Source organism: Myotis myotis, unplaced genomic scaffold (genome assembly GCF_014108235.1).
Source record: "Myotis myotis isolate mMyoMyo1 unplaced genomic scaffold, mMyoMyo1.p scaffold_m19_p_8, whole genome shotgun sequence".
NCBI classification, from domain to species: domain Eukaryota; kingdom Metazoa; phylum Chordata; class Mammalia; order Chiroptera; family Vespertilionidae; genus Myotis; species Myotis myotis.
This window is the reverse complement of record NW_023416390.1, coordinates 10597461-10621354: the sequence shown is the minus strand read 5'-3', so window position 1 is coordinate 10621354 and position 23894 is coordinate 10597461. Positions and strand designations below refer to the sequence as shown.

At 42.6% G+C, this 23894-nt stretch overlaps 2 protein-coding genes across 4 annotated transcripts in view; one reads left to right on the top strand and one right to left on the bottom strand.

Annotated features, from left to right (window-relative positions):
- The window catches only part of FAM117B (family with sequence similarity 117 member B), an 82704-nt gene that overhangs the window by 22509 nt on the left and 36301 nt on the right, over positions 1 to 23894 (bottom strand). For 2 of the 3 annotated variants that reach the window (XM_036320692.1, XM_036320691.1), the window contains exon 3: positions 578 to 670. The exons of the other annotated variant lie outside the window; for it this stretch is intronic. In XM_036320692.1, the coding sequence (XP_036176585.1) occupies positions 578 to 670 (93 nt within the window). The remainder of the gene's footprint in view (positions 1 to 577; positions 671 to 23894) is intronic. 3 annotated transcript variants of the gene reach the window in all.
- On the top strand, positions 16468 to 18937 carry LOC118662108 (T-cell surface glycoprotein CD1a-like). The gene is made up of 5 exons (XM_036320694.1): positions 16468 to 16528; positions 16866 to 17132; positions 17722 to 18000; positions 18220 to 18498; positions 18816 to 18937. The coding sequence occupies exons 1-5, from the start codon at positions 16468 to 16470 to the stop codon at positions 18911 to 18913; spliced, it is 984 nt and encodes a 327-aa protein (XP_036176587.1). The 3' UTR covers positions 18914 to 18937.

The window sequence follows — 23894 nt, the reverse complement described above, 5'->3', positions numbered from 1 at the left end:
ATTTGAACATCAATTCAAGCCACAAAATGCACTCACAGATATAATCTTTAAAAATACCAAATAAAATTTTAATCAATATCCCATGTTATTTCTGGGCTGAATTTTCCTGGTCTTTTTTTCTACATTATATGAAAAAAGAAAATGTTATAATTGTAGACAGAAAGTGGTAATCAGGTAATCATAGCACAGGGGCAAAATCAACTTAGTTATACTGGGTTACTAAATAGTAGAATCACTACCATAATATACAGAAATAATACATGTGAATTTGTTATGTCACTAAAATTTATACATCTGATATTTATATTATATTAACAGGTACAGACGCTCTTTTTTTAAAAAGGAAAAACACTATCAGATAAGTAATGTGTACATTTCTCCATTCAAATCTTTATTCAATTAACATAACTGTTTTTCTGTTGTTAATTCTCAAGTAAACAGAACTAAGATAAAAAACAAACACACAAACCCCACACACAATGGAAACTGACAAATCTCTGCTGCCCACAATTTCAAGGAACTAGCCCACGAAGGAATCAAGTTTCCACACCCACTTTCTTGGAATCATTTTCCTGACCTCCTTAAGTTGATCTGTACTGCCCCAGGATGCTGAACGCTTGTGAGACCCTTTCTTCTTTTCAAAATATTCTTCGGCCCATGCACTCTCTGTCTATAAAGAGAAAAAGGGGGAAGGAAAATTTTAATAAAGAATCATTTAACAATAATGTATACCACATTTGCCACAACATGGATGGACCTTCAGGGCATTATGCTAAATGAAAAAAGTGAGAGAGAGAAAGACAAATACTGTATGTGGATTCTAAAAAACAACATACAAAAGAGATCAGATTCGTAGTTATCAGAGCCAGGGAATAGGTTGGTAGGGGACTTGGATGAAGGTGCACAAAAGGTACAAACATACATTTATAAGAGAAATAAATACTAGAGATGTAATGTACAACATAAAGGTTATAATTCCCACAGCTGTATAGTATATTTGAAAGTTGATGTTTCTTTCTCTCCCTCTCCCTTCCTCTTGAATGTCAGAAAAAAAAATATTTAAAAAAAATCAATGAGGCCGAAACCGGTTTGGCTCAGTGGATAGAGCGTCGGCCTGCGGACTGAAGGGTCCCAGGTTCGATTCCGGTCGAGGGCATGTACCTGGGTTGCGGGCATATCCCCAGTGGGAGATGTGCAGGAGGCAGCTGATCGATGTTTCTCTCTCATCGATGTTTCTGACTCTCTATCTCTCTCCCTTCCTCTCTGTAAAAAATCAATAAAATATATTTAAAAAAAAAAAGGAAAAAAAAAATCAATGAGATAGAAGTTTTGAATACTATAACCAATATGACCCAATATATACTCATTGAACATTACACCTTACAAATTCTGAACATATGGTTTCTTTATCCCAGCATGCATGAAACATTTATCATCATAGACCATATGCTAGACCAGTGGCCGGCAAACTGTGGCTCAGCAAACCATGGCTCGCGAGCCACATGTGGCTCTTTGGCCCCTTGAGTGTAGCTCTTCCACAAAATACCGACTTCTGCACATGGGCCACGAAGTTTCATTCGCACTGTACGTGTGTGCCCGCACATGGTATTTTGTGGAAAAGCCACACTCAAGGGGTCAAAGAGCCGCATGTGGCTCGCGAGCTGTGGTTTGCCAACCACGGTGCTAGACCATAGAGATGTCTCAGTAAATAATCAGAGGATTCAAATCACTGAGTATATTCTCTGATCACAATGGAATTGAATTTGAACTCAGTAATAAGACATCAAGAAAATATCTGAAAAATAACACAATTCCAAAGAAAACGACTCATCAGTCAGATTCAAAAGAGATTAGAAAATATTTTGAACCTAATGATAATGAAAACGTAACATATTAAACTATGTGAGATACTTCAAAATGTACAAGAGAAACCTCAAAGTTCAAATGTTTACATCAAATAACAACAAGGAATGTTTAAAATCAGTAGTAATCTAAGCTTCCACCTTAAAAGGTAAGAACAAAGAGAGTGTATAAAAAAGTTACTATATGGTGACTATGTGGGTTTATCCCAGATAAGAAATATTTATTTTAAATTTAAAAATCTAGCATTATAATTCACCATGGTAACAGAATATAAGAGAATAACCATATTTATCTCTATAGGTAGAAATAAAACATTTGAAACATTCAGCACCTTTTTAAGGCAAAAAACTTCCAACAGACTAGGAATGAAAGGGCACCTTCTTAATTTCATAAAGAGAATTTAAAAACAACAGCTAACATCCTACTAAATGGTGACTGTTTTTGCGTTTCTTCTAAGGCTGGGAAGAAGGCAAGGATGTCTGTCTGTGCTCACCATTTGTATTAATCATTGTAGTGAATGTTCCAATCTTATTAAGAATTAATATGACAAAGTAAGAAATTAAAGTTATAAAGATTATAAAACAAGAAGATTGAAACAACAAAACAAACAAATAACAAGAAGCTTAACTCTCTTTATTTGTAGGGGACATGATAGTCTATATAACAGAGAAAATTTCTATATGCTCTTTTATCAGTTCAGAGCCTGCATAGTTAATTTGCAAAGTTTGCTGGAAAACCAAATCCTATCTAATAATAGACAAACATAGTAATTAACCGTAACTTCGCTACCCTTCCCATTGGCTAATCAGGGTGATATGCAAATTAACTGCCAACCAAGATGGCGGCCGGCAGCCAGGCAACTGAAGCGAACAGAAGGCTTGCTTGCTCCAGTGAAGGAGGAAGCCAAGGTTCCCCGCCTGCCGCTGCCGGCCTCTGAGCTGCAGTCTAAGAAACATTGTTGCAATTATAGAAGCTAAACAATCCCCAGAAACCTGCTTTCAGCCAGCTTCAGCCTCAGAGCTTAGAGCGGCAGTGATGGCAACAGTGTTTCAATTATAGAAGCCAAACAGACCCAGAACCTGCTTTCAGCAGCCAAGGTCTCAGAGCTAGAGCTGAGCCTCAGAGCTAAAGCCGGCTCTCAGTTCCAGTGACAGCCATAGAAGGTAAATAAATCCCAGAATAAAATAAAAAAAATGAAAACAGGAAAAAAAACAAACAGAAAAAAAGGAGAGGTTGGGAGCTTCAGTCACCCGCCAGCCTGAAAACGGCCCTCAGCCCCTCACCCAGACTGGCCAGGCACCCCAGTGGAGACCCCCACCCTGAAGGCGATGTGACCAGCTGCAAACAGCCATCATCCCCTCATCCAAGCTGGCCAGGCACCCCAGTGGGGACCACCACCCTGATCCGGGACACCCTTCACGGCAAACCAGCCGGCCCCCACCCGTGCACCAGGCCTCTATCCTATACAGTAAAAGGGTAATATGCCTCCCAGCACCGGTATCAGCGGAGCCACAAGGCCTCCCGAACCCGGGATTAGCGGAGCCGCAAGGACTCCTGGCACCGGGATCAGCGGAGCAGCGAGGCCTCCTGGTCCCTGGAGCAGCGTGACAGGGGGCAGCACCCAAACCCCCTGATCACCCTGAGGCTCTGTGTGTGACAGGGGGCGGGGCCACAACCTCACTATCCGCCCTGCTCTGTTCCTGACAGGGGAAGGCGCCCCAACCCCCTGATCGGCCCTGCTCTGTGCCTGATAGGGGGGAGCTCCCCAGCCCCCTGATAGGGCCTGCTCTATGTGCGACAGGGTGCAGCGCCCTAACCCCCCATGGGCCCTGCCCTGAGTGTGACGGGGGGAGTGCCCCAACCCCCTGATCGGCCCTGCTCTGTGGGTGACAGGGGGCGGCGCCCCAACTCCCCTATCGGCCCTACTCTGTGCGTGAGAGGGGGGAGCTCCTCAACCCCCTGATTGGCCCTGATCTGTGTGTGACAGGGTACGGAGCCCCAACCCCGATTGGCCCTGCTGTGTGTGTGACAGGGGGTGGTGCCGCAACCTCCCCATCGACCCTGCCTTGATTGTGACAGGGGGCGGTGCCCCAACCCCCCAATCGGCCCTACCCTGAGCGTGACTGGGGGTGGCATCACAACCTCCCAATCTCCCTGCTCTGTGCATGACAGGGGGCGGCGCCACAACTCCCCAATCGGCCCTGCTCTGATCCTGACCAGGGGCTGCACCTAGGGATTGGGCCTGCCCTCTGCCACCCGGGAGCAGGCCTAAGCCAGCAGGTCGTTATCTCCCGAGGAGTCCCAGACTGCGAGAGGGCACAGGCCAGGCTGAGGGACAGCTCCCCCAGCCAGTGCACAAATTTTTGTGCACCGGGCCTCTATTTAGCAATATAATAAACTAATCTAAGACAATGGACAATGAGCTAAACTATTTTTGCTTTATATAAACTTTAAACTAAATATGAATAGCAGCAAAACCAAAACAAAATAAAATACTTAATGGATACAATTGCATACAGTAATATTTTGATCTATACAAGTCAATCAGGGAAAATTGCATTTTTGTAGAAATAATGGCTACAAACGATAACTTTCAAAAGCAAACCCTTTACAGGTAAAATTCAACATTTGATTTCCAATTAGTTTTTACCATGTATAATTTTTTATGTGAAAAAGGATCTGAATATACTTTTAATAAAATAAGCAGAAAGTATGTAACTGTGGTTTTAGAATAATGAAATTAACTTGGTTACAGGAATTTACTTGGTGTAATCTCTTATACATACTTTAATTTGGAGATTAAAGGAGAGTAACTAACAAAAACTGGAGAAATTAAGACTTTCAGATTACAATGCAATAGAGAGATTTCATGTGAGGCTGACTTTAAGTATGGGGAAAGTGCCTGGGGTAAGTACACCAGGGTCAAGCTGCCCACATCAATATAGTTTACTTGCAAGGTACCATACTGAGTTTGCCTTATCTTCTCAGAGTGGTGGGTTAGGGTAACGGTCCCAACAGATGAACAGCTGTTACTGCAGGTGAACAGTGGCACATCAGACACTGGGTTTTTAATTCAGAATAGAGTGAAGGTGAGCAACATAGAATTTCACAGGAACTTCTTTTTAGACAGCATTAAATAGCTGAAACTTGATGCTTGTGAATGTCTGTATTTAAATAGTTTTCTGTATTTGAATAGGTGTCACTGTGTGTTAAACAGTTACTGAACACACTGGCAAATTGAAGATTTTCTATGAAAAAAAAAATAATTGATTTTGTGTACATATATTTTATGTGTTTACTCAGAAGATAAATTTAAAAAACCTGCTTGTGTCACCTCCTCTGTCCTGTCTCACATTTTCTCAGTCCACCACCCGCCCCCCTTAGTAATTACAAGGCAACGGAACTGAACTTAAGCTGCACTGCATGTGTTTCTCGTTGTTTTACTAAGGCTTTTACATGACGTGGTTGGGACACCTGTGAGAAGCTGATGATCATTTGTGGGTGCTCAAAACTGCAAATGTGGGAGAATTAACACCCCATGACACAATCCTTGACTTTGAGGGATATTATGCTCAGTGAAATTAGCCAGTCAGAGAAAGATAAATACCATATGATTTCACTTTTATATGGAATCTAAAAAAACAAAACAAACAAACAAAATTGAAACAACTGGTAGAGAACAGACTAATGGTTGCCTGAAGGGAGGGGATTGGAGGAGTGGGTGAGAAAAGTGAAGCGATTAAGAATTACAAATCAAATGAACTCTCCAAAAATTTATCTGGAATAAAAAAAGACCCCAATAGCTGCAGCAACCCTGAGAAAGAAGAACAAAGTAGAAGGGATCTCAATACCAGATATCAAGCTCTATTACAAAGCCACTGTTCTCAAAACTGCCTGGTACTGGCACAAGAACAGACAAATAGACCAATGCAATAGGATAGAGAACCCAGAAATCGACCCAAACCATTATGCTCAATTAATATTTGACAAAGGAGGCAAGTGCATACAATGGAGTCAAGACAGTCTCTTCAATAAATGGTGTTGGGAAAATTGCACAGATGCTTGCAAAAAAATGAAACTAGACCACCAACATACACCATACACAAAAATAAACTCAAAAAATGTATAAAGGACTTAAATGTAAGACAGAAAACCATAAAAATCTAGGAATCCACAGGCAGCAAAATCTCAGACATATGCCAAAGCAGTATCTTCACCAATAGAGCTCCTAGGACAGTGGTTCTCAAACTTCCTAATGCCAAGACCCTTTAATACAGTTCCTCATGTTGTGGTGACCCCTAATTTCATTGTTACAAATTGAACATAATTAAAGCATAGTGATTAATCACAAAAACAATATGTAATTACATATGTGTTTTCCAATGGTATTAGGCGACCCCTGTGAAAGGGCCGTTCAAGCCCCGAAGGGGTCATGACCCACAGGTTGAGAACCGCTGTCCTAGGGCAATGGAAACTAAAGAGAAAAAAAACAAATGGGATTACATCAAAATAAAAAGCTTCTGCACAGCAAAAGAAACCATCAAGAAGCCCACTACATGGGAGGACATATTTGCCAATGTTATCTCCGATAAGGGTTTAATCTCCAACATTTACAGGGAACTCATACAACTTAACAAAAGGAAGATAAACAATCCAATCAAAAAATGGGCAAAGGACCTAAATAGATACTTTTCGAAAGTGGACATACAGAAGGCCTAGAGACATATGAAAACATGCTCAAAGTCACTAATCATCTGAGAGATGCAAATCAAAACGACAATGAGGTACCATCTCACACCTGTCAGAATGGCTATCATCAACAAATCAACAAATGACAAGTGCTGGCGAGGATGCAGAGAAAAAGGAACCCTCATGCACTGCTGGTGGGAATGCAGATAGGTGCAGTCAATGTGGAGAACAGTATGGAGTTTCCTCATAAAACTAAAAATGGAACTCCCATTTAAGTGAAATATGTCAGAGAAACATAAATATCACATGATCTCACTTATTTGTGGAATATAATGAACAACATAAACTGATGAACAAAAACAGATCCAGAGACAGAGAAGCATCCAGCGGTTCTCAACCTGTGGGCTGTAAACAATGAAAATACATCCTGCATATCAGATATTTACATTACAATTCCTAACAGTAGCAAAATTAGTTATGAAGTAGGAACGAAAATAATTTTATGGTTGGGGGTCACCACAACATGAGGAACTGTATTAAAGGGTCACAGCATTAGGAAGGTTTAGAACCACTGGATTAGACCATCAAACCTCAGAGGGAAGGCAGGGGAGGGTCGGGGGAAGGGAGAGATCAACCAAAGGGCCTGTATGCATGCATATAAGCATAACCAATGGACACAGACACTAAGGGGGTGGGGACATGAGCAGTGAGGTGGGGGGGTGGACAATGGGGGGATAAGGACACATATGTAATACCTTAATCAATAAAGAAAAAATAAGTATTTTTTAAAAGGAACAATTAAAAAGAAAAAAGAATTACAAATCAGTCCTGGCCAGTTTGGCTCAGTGGAAAGAACGTCAGCCTGAGGACTGAGCAGTCCCTGGTTCGATTCCTGGTCAAGGGCACATGCCCAGGTTGTGGCCTAGATCCCCAGTAGGGGGCGTGCAGAAGGTACCCGATTCATGATTCTCTCTCATTATGGATGTTGCTATCTCTCTCTCCCTCTCCAAAATCAATAAATCTGTATTTTTTAAAAAAAAGAATTACAAATCAATAGTTACAAAATAATCACAAGGATGTAAAGTACAGTGTAGGGAATATAGCCAACAATATTGTAGTAACTATGTATGGTGCCAGGTGGGTACTGAAAATATTGGAGGGAACACTTTGTAAGGACATAATTGTCTCATCACTATGCTGTACACCTGAAACTAATACTAAATAATACTGAATGTAAGCTGTAATTGAAACGTAAAGTTAAAAAAAAGGAGGGAAAAGTAGAGTGGGAGAAAGAACGCATGGATGGGGAGAAAAGGCAGCCCAGTGAGACACACAGAATGCTAGAAGGAAAGGCGACAAGATTAGAAAACATTTACTTCTTTCAACCCAGTTATTTTACAGATAAGAAAACTGAGGCCAGAATGCTGATGTGTTTTTTCCAATTCACTGCATCCAGCAGGTGTCTCATCCAGGAATGTATCTTGGCTCTGAAGGGCAAGAAGCACTCACATCAGATACATAGAGATACTAGAGGCCAGAAAGAGGATAGAGAAGCTTGAAGCCAAGTGGGAGGGAAAAGAAGAAGGTCAGTAAAAGGCACATGACTGTAAGAGGCAGTGGATTTCTCTAGCAGGGAAGTTGAGGTCACTGCTGCTGGGGAGTGGGGGTTCAGATGAATGTGAGACTGTGTGAGAGTGGAGCTCCGGTCTGGGTTCTGAGGAGAGCTTTAGAGGACAGAGAAATCCCAGAGCTCTGATGGTGTTTGAGGAGCACCACGTAACAGCTGTTAGAAAGAGCATAAGCATGCCTGTAGTCTAAGCACCAGTGCAGTGGATCAAAAGGAGGGATCCCCAGGAAGCTCTGAAGACACAGGGGAAAATGATGGACTTCCCTAGGGTAGCTGGGTACCCTGCCTTGTTAAATTCTAATCAGGATATATCCCATTTATCTCAGTTCTCTCCTCTGGGGCTTTCTGTGTCCAGGGAGCACACAATTAATAGTGACCTGAATAGACAACTCCTTCTCTACCAATTCTTTTTTTCTTTTTCTTCTACTGGTTCTGGTTGCCTTTCTTCACCCCTGTTTTTATCTCTTAATTTGGCCTCTTTTAGTACTGATTGCACTTAATCTTTTCTCTTTTTCTAATATATTGTCATGGCTCTTATTATCAGACTAGAGGCCGGGTGCATGAATTTGTGCGGGGGGGTGGGGGGGGTCGTGGGAGGTTGGCCGGTGGCACCAAGGAGGGAGCCGGCCATTGGACCCCTGGGGAAGGGGGTGCATCGGCCACCACCCACCCCCAGTTCGCCATCTCAGCCTGGGGCCTGAAGGCCCCAGCACACTTGGGAGAAGAGGCGACAGTCGCTGGGTCAGGCACAGAAGGAACAGACACAGGATACCAACGCCGCCTCGCCACCGCACAGTTACCCGCCTCCCCCACTTCTCCTTCCCTCACTGCTGAGGCCCCCCAGGGAAGGGAGAGGATGGGAGTGAGACAAACCCTTGTGTTGAGGGCTGACTTTCAATAGATCACAGCGAGGGAGCTGCTCTGCTATGTACAAAACCCAAACCCAGAAGCAAGTCGTCTATGAATGGTTTAGCACCAGGGGCCAATGGGAGCTGGCCAGCCAGGGGGAGGGATCGCAAGCAGTTGGCCAGCTGAAGAAGGTTGGCTGTGGGAGCACACTGACCACCAGGGGGCAGCTTCTGTGTTGAGCGTCTGCCCCGGTGGTCAGTGTGTACCATAGCAACTGGTTGACTGGTCATTCTGGTCGTTTGGTCCTAACAGGCACTTAGGCTTTTATATATACTAGAGGCCCAGTGCACAAAATTCATTCACAGGTAGGCTTTCTAGGCCGGGCTGGTGATCAGGGCCTAGATTTTATAACTCTTGTGAAAAAGTTCTCTCTTGGTGTTTCAGGAATGGGGAAGGCACCTATCATGGAAATTTTCTTCCTTCTGTTAAGTGGATAGAGAAGGGTCACAGAGCTCTTCCTGCTCTTTTTGCTACTCAGGTGATTTTTAGTTCAAAATAATATGTCTCTGTGGAAGATCTTGGGGCAGCCAACTCTAAGCCGCAGTATTAATTTTAGCTGAGTTATTCTTACTAGCTTATATAGCATCTGGCATCTGGCATAAGTAAGCAAGCATCTGCATCCCTATTTCCTTGAAGATGCCTATTTGTCCCTATATTTTTATTTGATTGCCTTGACATTTTAGTTCTCCAATCGTTCAAGAAAATTTGTAATTTTGATTAACCAGCTTATTTTATAATTGTAAGTAAAGAATGAGTCTCTTTCCAGCTTTCTATGTTGTAATTATGAAAAGTTGTCTAAATGAAGCTATCCTATATAATAAAGAGCTAATATGCAAATGGTCATCATGCCCTTATGCCATAATGGCTCAGACACTCAACACTGGGGAGAGAGGAATGGGGACCAGCCAGGCACAAATGAGCTCGCAAGAGAGGAATGAGGACCAGCCAGGCTGCGACCAAGCAGAGGGACAAGCTGCCCACCCTGCAGTCCCAGGCGCCAGTGGCTGCGCCTGCGGCTTGGGAGAGGGACAAACCGCACGCCCCACAGTCCCGGGCATCAGCGGCTGGGGCTGCATCTGCGGCCTGGGAGAGGGATAAGCCACCCGCCCCACGGTCCCAGGCGCCAGCAGCTGCGTCTGCAGCCTCGGAGAGGGATAATTTGCATGCCCCATGGTCCCCGCGGTCCCAGGCGCCAGCAGCTGTGCCTGCGGCCCAGGAGAGGGACAAGCCACCCACCCCATGGTCCCAGGTGCTAGCGGCTGCGTCTGCATCTGCAGCCCAGGAGAGGGACAACCCGCCCACCCTGCAGTCCCAGGTGCCTGCAGCTGCGGTCCAGGTGAAGCTGCCTGCCCACAGTCCCCTGCGGCTGCAGCCAGCCTGGGCGAAGCCAGCTCAGATCCTAAGTGCCTGTGGCCGATTAGAGGGAGGGAAGTCCAGATCCCGGGTGCCTGCGACTGGCCGGAGGAGGGAATCCTGGGTCCCAGGTGCAGGGTGAGACAGAGGCAGTTAGGGGTGATCAGGCCAGTAGGGGAGCAGTTAGGGGTGATCAGGCAGACAGGCAGAGGTGGTTACGGGTGATCAGGCAAGCAGGCAGGCGAGCGGTTAGGAGCCAGCAGTCCCGGATTGCAAGAGGCAGTCGGACATCCCCCGAGGGGTCCCGGATTGGACAGGGTGCAGGCTGGGCTGAGGGACCCCCAACCCCCATACACGAATTTTGTGCACCAGGCCTCTAGTTTTAAAATGAAACCAGAGCAGCCATTCCAAAGGAACTACAATTCACATTTTACTCCTTAAAACTTTAGAATGCTTGAACTAGGCCAGATCTTTGGACTGGCCAAACCAGTATTGTCTTTCAAACAACTGTTTGCAAAGCTAACAAGAAAGCAGACATTTTGACCACAGGGACTAATTATTATAGACTCTGTCAATGTAAGAATGTCCAAACCTGTAGGGAATTTTTATAAAAGTATGAGTGAAACTGATGACATATATTAGGGAGCAAGATCTCAAATACTTCAAAGAATAACAGTTTTGCACCTTCTTTTAAGCATAAAAATTAAGAAGGAAACATAAGGAAGATTACATGGAGGTGGGAGGACTGGAATACAGGATAATTAACATGATCATATATGCTCTCTTGAGGCTAGTTACAGCTTATTTCGAAGGTGTATTAACCTAGATGTACAGAAACAATAGACAGGGCTTACTTAGGCAAAGATACACTTTTCACTAAAGAGATTATATGCCTGGAAAATGACTACCAACCAGGACTTGCTCAACTAAGAACTTATGATCAGATCAGCCTTTGAGGTTACTTTGCATAGAAGACCTTTTTTGTTGTCCAAAACTTTCTTTCTGAAGACAGAATTAGTAACCATCTATGTGTAGTGTAGGGGAAGAAGAAACTTTCCACTACCCTCCTAGGTTCTTTCCATGGGTCTAATAATTAAATTAACATGAGTCAGATTAACAAGAGAAAAATCATCAAATTTAGTAAACATGTACACATGGGTACCACACATACATGAAAGAGTCAGAGAACCCACATACATGAGAGACTCAAGGAAAGTTATGTCGATGTAAGAACATTCAAACCTGTAGAGAATTTTTATGAGTTTATTTAAGTCAAACTGATGACATTCTGGGAAGCAAACTCTCAAATGCTCCAGAGAATGACAGTTTTGGAGTTCTTTTTATCAATTTCAAATCAAGGAGGAAACTTACGGAAGATTACATGAAAGTGGGACAGGATATTAACAAAATTATGTGCTCTCTTGATGGTGGTTACCCCTTAGAGAGGGGTCTGGGAAAAATTACTTTTAACATTTCAATGATGCACATTGTTCTAGAATAGATGCACAAGAACAATGGACAGAGCTTGCTTAAAGTAAAGATAAACCTTTTATATAGACTAGGACAGTGGTCGGCAAACCGCGGCTCGTGAGCCACATGCGGCTCTTTGGCTCCTTGAGTGTGGCTCTTCCACAAAATACCACGTGTGGGGCGCACGTACAATGCAATTGAAACTTCGTGGCCCATGCGCAGAAGTTGGTTTTCGGCCTGGGAGAGTCTATTTTGAAGAAGTGGCGTTAGAAGAAGTGGGGGGTGGACATATAGAGAGGATGAACAAAAGGAGATAGACGAAACAAGTATACAAGACGAGTGTGGATGAGACAGTTGGAAGGGGTTGACCTCAGTGAACGTACTCAATCAGATTGAGGACTTTTTTTTGTTTTGTTTGTTTGTTTGTTTTTTTAATTGCTTAAAGTATTACAAAGAATATTACATATGTCTCCTTTTTTTCCCCCGCCCTTGACAATCCCCTGGCCTCCCCTACCCCCCAGTGTCTTATGTCCATTGGTTATGCTTATATGCATGCATACAAGTCCTTTGGTTGATCTCTTACCCACCCCCCTCCTGCCCTCCCACCCTCCCCGGCCTTCCTGCTGTAGTTTGACAGTCTGTTCGAGGCAGCTCTGCCTCTGTATCTATTTTTGTTCATAGGTTTATAATGGTCTTTATTATCCACTAATGAGTGAGATCATGTGGTATTTTTCCTTCATTGACTGGCTTATTTCACTTAGCATAATGCTCTCCAGTTCCATCCATGCTGTTGCAAATGGTAAGAGTTCCTTCTTTTTTACAGCAGCATAGTATTCCATCGTGTAGATGTACCACAGTTTTCTAATCCATTCAAGATTGAGGACGTTTTTAGCAAAGGCCAGTTTAGGACTACCCTAATTAAGTTAATAACAATGTACCTACCTATATAGTTTAAGTTTAAAAAATTTGGCTCTCAAAAGAATTTTCAATTGTTGTACTGTTGATATTTGGCTCTGTTGACTAATGAGTTTGCCGACCACTGGACTAGGAGCATGACTACCCACTATGGCCTGCCTAGTTAAAAATTTATGACCAGGTCACCCTGTGAGCTTACTATCTGTCACTGAACTTGTCAGATTCATTACACAGCCCTTTTGTTGTTCACAGTTAAAGTGAGGTATATAAGGCAATTCTGAGGTAAAGATAAGGTAAGGTAGCTTGGGGCTTCAAAAGGTCATCCTATATAATAAAAGTGTAGTATGCAAATTGTCGCCCCGACCAGGAGTTCAACCAGGGGGCAGGGCCAGCCAGGGGAAAGGAGGGAGTACCTGGCCAGCAGCCAGCAGCCGCTAGGGACCCTACCAGTGCACAAATTTCATGCACTGGGCCTCTAGTTGCAGGCTAATAAGAGATTTTCAGTAATTAATAGTTTGTCCTGCCATGTATACTGGTTTTTAAAAAAAAAGTTATTTCTGGTGATAGTTTATTATGGGTAAGACCTCTAATTTAAATTTTTAAAGAGAGAGAAGTTTCTTATAAGCCTGCAGGATCTTAATTGCCTTCAGCTCAAAATAATTTAAATGCTAAAGTGGTACATTTTGGGGAGATGTGTTCTGAACCCCTAAAATAGCTAAAGAGTAATTTAGCTAATCAGCCTGTTAGCACCAATAGAAACACCTTTTTTGTATTCATGAAATTATCCCATTCTTTTCTCATAAAATTCCCTTGCTCTCACCCTATAATCAGGACATTATGTTGGTTTCTGCTTGAAGCTGTGCTTCCCCCAATTGTAATTCTTTGATCCCAAATAAACCCTTATTGCCTCTCATTTTGTTTTTTAAGTTGTAGATTAAGATAATCTTAAGTTTTTCCAAAATATTTTGTTTCTTAAATTAGCCTCAGATAATTTGTTTATTTGTACAAAAATAAATACTATCTAATAAAGAGGGAATATGCTAATGGACCCTCATGCCGTCACAAAGACGGCAGTGCCCACAGCCAATAAGGGAATATGCTATTTGACTGCCTCGCCCTCAAAGATGGTGGTGCCCACAGCCAATAAGGAGGGAATATACTAATTGGCTGCCCCGCCCTCAAAGATGGCAGCACCCTCAGCCACAAGATGGCGGTGCCCAGTCCCCTCAGCCCCACTGGGGTGGCAGGTGCGCAGCAAGGCCAGACCTACCTAGGGCCAGGCCCACTCCGCGCACCTGCCTCCAGAGTCCCCCAGTCCCCTCAGCCCCCCAGCCACCCAGGGCCGGCCCGAGGAGCAGGCAATCCAGCTGCCCACGGCTACCCGAGGCTCAGGTAACCAGGGCAGGCCGAGGCTTGTCCTGCCGGCAGTGGCAGCAGCAGAGGTGTAATGGGGCATCGCCTTCTCCTGATTGCTGGGTAACCTCCCACCCCTGAGGGCTCCCAGACTGTGAGAGGGGGCAGGTTGGGCTGAGGGACCAACCCCTCCAGTGCATGAATTTTCATGCACCAGGCCTCTAGTCTATAATAAAAGTGTAATACACTAATCAGACCAGACAGCTGAACAACCTTCCAGATGTCATTCGGGAAGTCCTTCCAAACTAAGCCATGGGGGCAGAGGTGGTTAGGGGCAATCAGGCAGGCAGGCAGAAGGGTTAGGGGCGATCAGGCAGGCAGGCAGGTGAGCAGTTAGGAGCCAACGGCTCCAGATTACGAGAGGAATGTCCTACTGCCAATGGGATCAGGCCTAAACCGGCAACCAGACATCCCCCAAGGGGTCTCAGGTTGCGAGAGAGTGCAGGCTGGGCTGAGGGACCCTACCTCCCTGCCCCTGTGCATGAATTTTGTGCACCAGGCCTCTAGTAACAAAATAATAGCCAAAACACATTTATCTAGAAGTTACAAAGAAAAACAAAATTTTAGAGCCTTTTAACCATTATAAACAGCATCAGAGAGGAGGGTCAGCATGCCCAACAATGAATAGTTTATGTATGATAAGACAATCATGGAATATCCAAGTATGGCCAATAAGAATGATATCTTGGACAAATAACTCCAGACTATTCTATTAATTTCATTTCCCATAAATTATCACTGTTTGTTTTTTGTAAAATATGCTTTTATTGATTTCAGAGAGGAAGGGAGGGGGAGAGGGGGATAGTAACATCAATGATGAGAATCATCGACCAGCTGCCTCCTGCACGCCCACCACTGGGGATTAAGCTTGCAACCGGGCATGTGCCCCTGACCAGAATCACAACCTTGACCCTTCAATTCGCAGGCCAACTCTATCCGCTGAGCCAAACCAGCTAGGGCTTATTACTGGTTTTTAAAGGTGTTACTAATAGGGGAGATTTACAGCATAACCCTCTGTGTAAACATAATGCTTATTAGCATATATTTTAATTCAAAATAAAACTTTATAAAATTCTCACTTCATCAAGTAGAAATACAAGTAATGATTTCTGATGTCTTAAAAAATTATTAAAAATCTGCATAATTAAAAAAAATTGGATGCCTGAACCAAATTATTTAATCATCCAAAATTATTCATTGAGCACCTTGCCAGGAGGACTTCTGTTAGCGTTGGGGATCCTGTACAGCAGAGGTAGATAGATCTAACACCCTGAGCAAACCACTGAAGTCAAGATTCTAAGTGAGCAACATCAGTTAAGGATTGCCACTTTACAAAATATTGTTTTGAGAAGGCTTGTTTTTGTCTAGAGTCTCTAGACTCTCTACATTACAATAAAATCCAGCACGCCAAGATTTATAATTCTTGGTTCATGTGCTTTCTTCTTAAGTAGAATAAAAGCTCCTTGAATAAAGTGATTGCCTTGTAGACCACTATATACTCATGAGTGTTGCAAGGTGCTTGTATCCAGGCAGGTGCTAAGTGACTTTTGGGTAAACATTCATTTGGGTATATATCAATGCAAGTCAGAGGAGATGTTTCTTTATGTTTCCAGGTTCCTGTGGTCTCTGTGATGGCTACTGGTTCTTCCCTAAGGATAATGGAGTAGTAGTTTATACTGTTATACAGGGCAATCAGGAGATTCTGAAAATCAAATAAAGCCACCAATGAGATGTCAGATATGAATGAGGTGGGGTGTGGCTTAGATAGAAGAAGAGATTATTCAGGGAATATTTAAATTTGGCAAGAAAAGGACAGAGTGACAGAAAAGAGCAGGGACATAAGAACATCAGGTAGGGATAGGAAAGCCAATTAGTTTCATCCTTTTATTGTATGGATGAAAATAAAATGTCCCCAGAGGTAAATTGACTTTCCAATGACACATAAGACTTATTTATTCTACAGAGGCTGAATTAGAGAAAGAGGAAAAGAATAAATGATGATAATGAGGGGAGGTGCTGAAAGCCAAAGAAGAGAGTCAGAACTGAAGGGGAAATGAGAAGCTGAATTGGTGTCTGGGGTTTAGGGAAGAAGCACTGTATTTTTGTGTATGTGGGGTTTTTTTTGTTGTTTTTTGGTGGTATATTGGTAGATGAAGGAAGTCAGAATAGAGGTACTGTGGGGTAGGTTTATTTAAAACACAAATTGAAGACAAACATCTGTAACTGAAATGCTGTTTCTGCAGATTACATTGCTAGCAGTTCTCCTCGCAGCTGGTGACAATGAAGATGGTAAGAATTCTAGCAACTGCCCAGTTCAAGGTTGGAGGGGAGGGGAACGTGGTGTGTGTGTGTGTGTGTGTGTGTGTGTGTGTGTGTGTGTGTGTTTATGCGCGTGCACTGTCCTCACGGCATACCTGGAGAGTGAGAATGTCAGCACAGTTCCATTCTAAATATACCATACTCTAGGACCCTGTGCTCTTCTGAAGGTTGTATGTAAAGCATGGGGCCTTGGGCAGGTGAATGTTTGCTGAGGTAACAATGGCTTCCCTTATCCAGATTCTGAGTTTTCCCTTTCTGACACCTTTCTTCATTTTTTCTCCACATTCTGTCTGTTCTTTTGACACAGCCTTCCAGGAGCGGATCTCCCTCCACATGATCCATATCTCATCCTTCTACAATCATTCCTGGACACAAAATTGGGGCTCTGGTTGGTTGGGTGAGTTGCAGATTCTTGGCTGGAACAGTTACTCTGGCAGTTTTATTTTCCTGCGGCCTTGGTCCAAGGGTAACTTAAGCAACAAGGAAATAAGAGAAATGGAAAAGTTCTTCCGAAGGTTACACATTGAATTGCCGCGTTTAATTCGCAAACATGCCAGTGAATGGAAGTTTGAGTGTAAGTTCAATTCCCAAAATGGGGAGGTGCAATGTGGGTGGGATGTGCGTGTCTCAGTGAGTTTCCTATTCCGATTTTTTCCTGCATTCAATTACTTCAGCAGTCTCTGTCTGTACATTCATCGTAACCTACGGTATTACATTCACCCTACATCAGCGGTCACCAACCTTTCGGACCTCACAGACCACCAGTGGTCCATGGACCATCAGTTGGCGACCGATGCTCCAAAAGTTTCCCTAAACCAGCGGTTGCCAACCTTTTGGACCTCACGGACCACCAGTGGTCCACAGACCACTGCCCTAGATATAATCATAACTCTCTCACACCAAAGCCTTCTTTATTCTCTTACTCTCATCATTTATGTCACCTTTTTTCAATTTGCTCCCTGCCATTTCCAAAAAATATGTCGTTCTTTCTTTTTCCCACCTTCAACTACAACCAATTATGCTTTTTCTGAACTTATGATCAAACTAAACTTTGTTCCATTACCTCTAATACCCCAAAATTCTCTCTTCTACTTCCTTTTTTCGATTCCACTAATTTCATCTTTACTCCCTCTTTCCTCTAATTTACAACCCTTCTTTCCTAGATCCCTTTGAGGTACAGATAACAGGAGGCTGTGAGCTGCACCCTGGGGAAGGCAAGGTAGTCTTCCTGCAATTTGCATTTCAAGGATCAGAGCTCCTGAACTTCCAGAACAATGCATGGCTGCCATCTTCAAAGGGTGACAATATATCTCAGGAGGTGTGCAGACTATTCAATCAGCGCCATGTCGCCAACATAATAACACAGAGGCTGCTCTGGGACACCTGCCCACGTTTCCTTTTGGGCCTCTTTGATGCAGGGAAGGCAGATCTCCAGAGAAAAGGTCCGTCTCACATCCTTCCTCCAAGCATTTTCTATTCTAAAATTTACCTTCCTACCTCCCCTTTACAGTGAGGAGGTTCATATCTTCACATAAGTTTACACAGACACATCTATCAATTCCCAGCATGTGACAGATGTGTCCGTCTAAATTGATGTGAAGATATGAACCTCCAAGTCTGTGTTAGTGTCCTTATCTGAGTATCTCTCCTGTTCTCTGCAGTAAAACCTGAGGCCTGGCTGTCCACTGGCCCCAATCCTGGCCCTGGCCGTCAGATGCTGGTTTGCCATGTCTCTGGCTTCCATCCAAAGCCAATTTGGGTAAAGTGGATGCGAGGTGAACAAGTACAACAGGGCACTCAACAAAGTGATATCTTGCCCAATGCTGATGGGACATGGTACCTTCAGGTTTTCTTGGAGGTGGAAGCCACTGAGACATCTGGCCTGTATTGCCGGGTGCGACATAGCAGCCTAGGAGGCCAGGACATCCTCCTCTACTTGGGTAAGAAAGACTGGGGCCCACACTGGAATAGGAGTGGATAACGTTCTACAAGCAGAGAAGTAGAGCCAAATAAAATTTGGGATTTATGGCCTCCAAACCCAAAAGAATAAAAATAATAAATAGAAGAGTTAAAAATGAGAGACCTGCAGATATAGGAACATGTTGATGTGAAAGATTCATTTCTGAAGAGGGATGAGAGAAGAAAGAGGAAAAAAGGAGATTAATGAGAACATTCCAAAGAAAAAAGGCAGACCAGGGAAATGCAGTAAATAGGGGGTGGGTTTGAAATGACACCTTGTGTGCACCCAAACCCACAGATCATCATCATAACTCCATGGGCTTGATCATCTTGGCAGTGATGGTGCCCCTGGTGCTTCTGACAGCTCTTGCATTTTGGCTTAGGAAGCGCTGGTGAGTTTTTTGTGCCCATCTTTCCTGTTCTTTCATCCTCTCCCTACTTGTCTTCCTCCCTCTTTGCCTCCCTCTCCTCACCACTTGTCTCTTCTTAGCTCTTCTTTCCCCGGTCCCCTTCCTTTTACTCTTCAATTCTCACCTCCACCTCATGCAGAGTAACTTTCATCTCTGTTCTTATTAGGTCACACTGTGAACTTCCTCCCACTCTTCTTCCTTTGGAATGAGATTCCAGCAGCCCAAGGACTCAGGACATATTTGAATGCACATGGTGATAATATGCTTTCAACTCTCCTGGTACAGCTGTTATTGTTTATTTATGTTTGTTTAATGACCTATTATTAATATAAGCTAAAGGTAATTTTGCAGGACTTGCTTTCTGACCTGGTTCAGAGATAAAAAGTCTTATTTTAACTCTGGATAAAATGAGATCCTAGCAACCGCTACATATTGAAAAATTAATGAATCTCAGGCCCATTTCAGATGTCACTTCTTTATGGGGGCCTTCCCTGATTCACAAGTGGAAGCAGTGTCTGAACTCCCACCACGCTTTTCAGTGTACTTTGTTGAATCTACTTCTCACTTTTTATCCTTTGTTGCAGTTTATGTAGGCCCCCTTTCCCCTTCAGATTTTTAAGCTTCTTAAGAACAAAGTCTATGTCTTTTTTAAAGTCTGTATCATTTACAAGGTGTATTAACTAAATGTGGTATGTTCTCAATAAAAGTCTGTGTTAAATTTACGCCAAATATATAGTCTTTTCTTATTCTTTATCTTCCTGACATGTTTGTTATAATTGAGACATTTTATGCTCTTTTTGTTTAGTCTTCACCCATTACTAATTCCTTAGTAACTTACTTCTCTGAGTTCTGAGGAGAAACACAATTTTGCCTCTGACCATTCTTTTTTTATTTTTTTGTTAATCCCCACGGGAGGATATTTTTTCCATTGATTTTTAGAGAGAAAGGAGGGTAGAGACAGAGAGAGAAACATTGATGTGAGAGGCACATCGATTGGTTATCTACTGCATGCGCCCCAACCTGGGCTGGGGTTTGAGCCTGCAACTGAGGTGCATGCCCTTGACCAAAATCAAACCTGAAACCCTTCAGTTCACGGGCTGATACTCCAGCCACTAAGCTAAACGGGCTAGGGCACCTCTGACCATTCTTAAAATGTAACTGTAGAGAGCTACTGGTGTGAAAATTTTGCTCCAAGTATTTTAAATAAAAAGAGGAAGGAAGGATATAGTCCTTGCTATTTAGTGTGGTTCAGGGACAAACAGCAGAGTTATCACCTTGGAATTTGTTAGAAACCTATATTCTTGGACCTCACACCTCAGACTTACTGAATCATAACTGCATTTTAGCAAAATCAAAAGGGATTCATAGGTACATTAAAATTTGAAAAGCACTGATATTGGTGTAGTCTGAGAGGTAGCAGTATAAGTGTGTCACAGAAGCAAAAAGAAAATGGTCAAGAAAAGAAAACAGTGTGTTGACAGGACTGAAGTAAGACCAAAGCAAGGAGAGTACATACAGTACATTCTTGCTATTTATGGTGGTTGTGTTAAGGACACTGAGATCACAGAGTTAATGAATGCTGAGCCACTGCTCCTAGGGAAATACCCGAGGAACAATGATGTGAGGGTAACATTTGTTATAGGGTTATACTCCTGTAAATTTCTGGTTAAAACATTTTGATCAACTAAATATACACACAGCTCTGTTTTATATGTGTTTCTGTTTAAAGACACCTTTTTTACTATAGATATGATTTCAAATAATTTATTTATTGCATGTAGTATTTTTTAATGTTTTTATTGATTTGAGAGAGAGGAAGGGAGAGGAAGAGAGAGGAAGAGAGAGAAAGAAACATCAATGTGAGAGAGAAACAGCAATCTGCCACCTCCTGCAAACACCCCAACTGGGGATCGAGCCCACAAGGAATAGAACTGTGACCTTCTGGTGCCTGGCATGGCGCTCAATCCACTGAACCACAGTGTGAGGGTTGCATTTTTTAAATAATAGAATACCAGCCAAGTGTGTTTCACCTTTTCCTAACCCTGGGCAACGTAATTGTAAGTGTTTTTTACTTTTAGTCATACAGCTGGGCTATTATATTTTAAAAAAACAAAAAGTCATTTTACTATGAATTCACAAATCCAGTTCCTTCTGCATCTATTCCATAGCTTAATCATAGCATTATAAATGTTACTTCAGCACGTTGTGAGCAGCTCCACATACAGATCAGCAAGTTCCTTAGCTTTTTTCCAGGCCTACTGACTGTACTGTAGATTTATTAACACTGATCTCATGGCCCACAACACTGTAACTCATGCTGGAACAAAGCATATCTACCTATACATTTCCTCTGTAAGACATATTACAGTCTATTTGTGCTTAGGAATACTAGAAAGCTCATCTGCACTGTTTCAGGGATATTTTAAACATCTAAATTACCAACACAAAGGGAAAAAAATGTGGAAAATGTGGCACGAAATAGACCATGAAAGGGACACCTGTTTATAGTGTGAGAACTAAAATAAGAAGGCAGAGTGTCACTTTGTTCAACTTCAGCACAAATTGCAGTTTAAGTTGATATATCCATGACTAGACTTCAATTACTTCATTACTTAATTCCAAAAATAATTCTTAAGCACTTTCTATGCAGCAGGGACATATTGAGTATAAAGTAGTGGGGGAGAGTAAGATCATCACTGCCTTCTGAGCTTGAAAATTTTGTCTTCCCAATTTGATTCCACAAGTTTACCCTTTTCATTGTTAGATTTTAGTTTCTTAGTACAGCAACTTATTGGATTAAACTAGGGAAAAGGGACTGAGTTCTAGTTTGTTTAGAGAGCTGAGATAGGGGGGACTGGCAAAGAGAACATCCTTATGAACCTAGTGCACCTGCACATGTCAAAATTTTTGCAAAATAAAGTTGAGATGGGAGAGTTGAGAGGAAAAGGTCAAAATAATGGGACAAGGGATAGTAAACAGTGGAACCGTTGCACTCCTCCTAACTGAATTAGGCTGGTTGGTTGCTTCTCTTGGTGCCAATCTACCTTGTCACCATGCAGAGCAGCCATGTGGTTTTTGGTTGGTTGATTCCACTCTCATCTGTACTTTGAACCTGATCAGCCTAAGGCAAATATGAGAAAGCATCCCTGACAATGTAATAGGCTAACGGATGGACTGGTAACCTATAATTTAAGCCAAATCATCATATAGACCTCACTTATCCTAGAGCTCAGAGTGATGGTTCAGGGCAAGGTATCTGCTCTAAGGTGATACAGTTCATATGAAGTCTGATTCTTAAGTTTGATGGTAAGGAAAAGAGATGCCCTTTCTTGTCCTGGATGTTATGGTGTGAGGTATAAAGCTTGAAACAATTGAAGCTAGCCCAGCCTGTGTGGCTCTGTGGTTGAGCATCGACCTAGGAACCAGGAGGTCAAGGTTTGATTCCCAGTCAGGACACATGCCTGGGTTATGGGCTCAATCCCCAGTAGGGGGCATGCAGGAGGCAGCTGATCAGTGATGCTCTCTTATCATTAATGTTTGATTAATGCTCTCTCCCTTCCTCTCTGAAATCAATAAAAATATACTTTAAAAAAAGAAACAATTAAAGCTATTTTTTCAATACCAGAGAAGCAAGCTGTGGATAAAATTATATATGCAAGAAGGCAGAGAAATTTGAAATTTATTAAGAGGGTAGATCTTAAGTATTCTCCACACTAAAAAAGAATAAAGCAGTAACTATGTGAGTTAATGGACATGTTAACTTGTCATGATCATTTCACAACATACACATAAACATAACTCAAAACACTGAGTTGTAGACTTGAAATATATAAAACTGTTATTTGTTACCCTGGCTGGTTGTCAGTGGTTAGAGCATTGGCCAGCAGACCAAAGGATTGATGGTTCAATTCCCAGTCAAGGGCATGTACCTCGGTTGCAAGCTCGACCTCTGGTTTGGTCAGGGCCCGTGCAGGAGGCAACCAATAGAAGTCAGTCTCTCACATTGATGTTTCTCTCTCTCTCCTCCCCACTCTCTCCCTTCCACAAATGGCTGCATCATAACATTTATAAATATTTATGTTTTTGCCTTATAATTATTTAATTGAATTCTTTATTATTTTGATTGTTTCTGATGATATTTTTAACAATCCTTTTCTTATTCACTCATGAAAGGAAGTTTAACAGATCAAGACCACAGTAAACTGCAAGTTTAGGAAATTTCTCATTTCTAGAAAAGAAGATTAAAAGAAAACTTGTGACATTTTTTAGTATGCACAATTTCAATAAAGAACAATGGGAGGGAAATTCCTTCTTATAACAGACCTGGCCACACCTACACACAAACTATGTTTCATCACAGGCAGGAGTAAGGGATTCAGAGAAATTTTAGCAAGATTAAAGGAAAAATTAATCCATATCATGTGTCATAAAAATTAGTATTAGTCACTCTCACTATTGAAGTTCATTTTCTGTGTAACTTTAATTTGGGGTTAGAAACATTTATTGGTGAAGGTAAAAATCGGTGTGGTCTATAAATTTCCGAAATGATTTATTTATGCTTAAATTCAATTTTTTGTGGTGATCTGTACATTCAGTACCTCAATATCTAAAGGGGGATGCAGAACCGGAACCAAGATGGCGGCATAGGTTAACGCCGGAGATCGCTGCCTCAAACAACCACTTCAGAGATATAACTAAAGGACAGAACGGACATCACCCAGAACCACGGGAAGGCTGGCTGAGTGGAAATTCTACAACTAGGAGGAAAGAGAATATCATACCCAGACTCAGAGGAGGCGCAGTGCTGAAGTGAAATACTCAGGTGCGGAGTGCGCGCGGAGCGGGCTGGCGGCGGAGGGCTCGGTTGTTGTTTTCAATCGGGAGGGAGTTTCAGACTCTGAGCTCCAGATCCGGGCGAGTCTCTGGGGACCGAGACTCAAACGGGAGAAACGGGACTGTCTGGCTTC

Coding starts and splice junctions, on each gene's coding strand:
- LOC118662108 (XM_036320694.1), top strand. CDS start 16,468: ATGCTGTTTCTGCAGATTACATTGCTAGCAGTTCTCCTCGCAGCTGGT. Junction 18,001..18,219: donor GGCAGATCTCCAGAGAAAAG/GTCCGTCTCACA, acceptor TGTTCTCTGCAG/TAAAACCTGAGGCCTGGCTG. Junction 18,499..18,815: donor GGACATCCTCCTCTACTTGG/GTAAGAAAGACT, acceptor CCAAACCCACAG/ATCATCATCATAACTCCATG.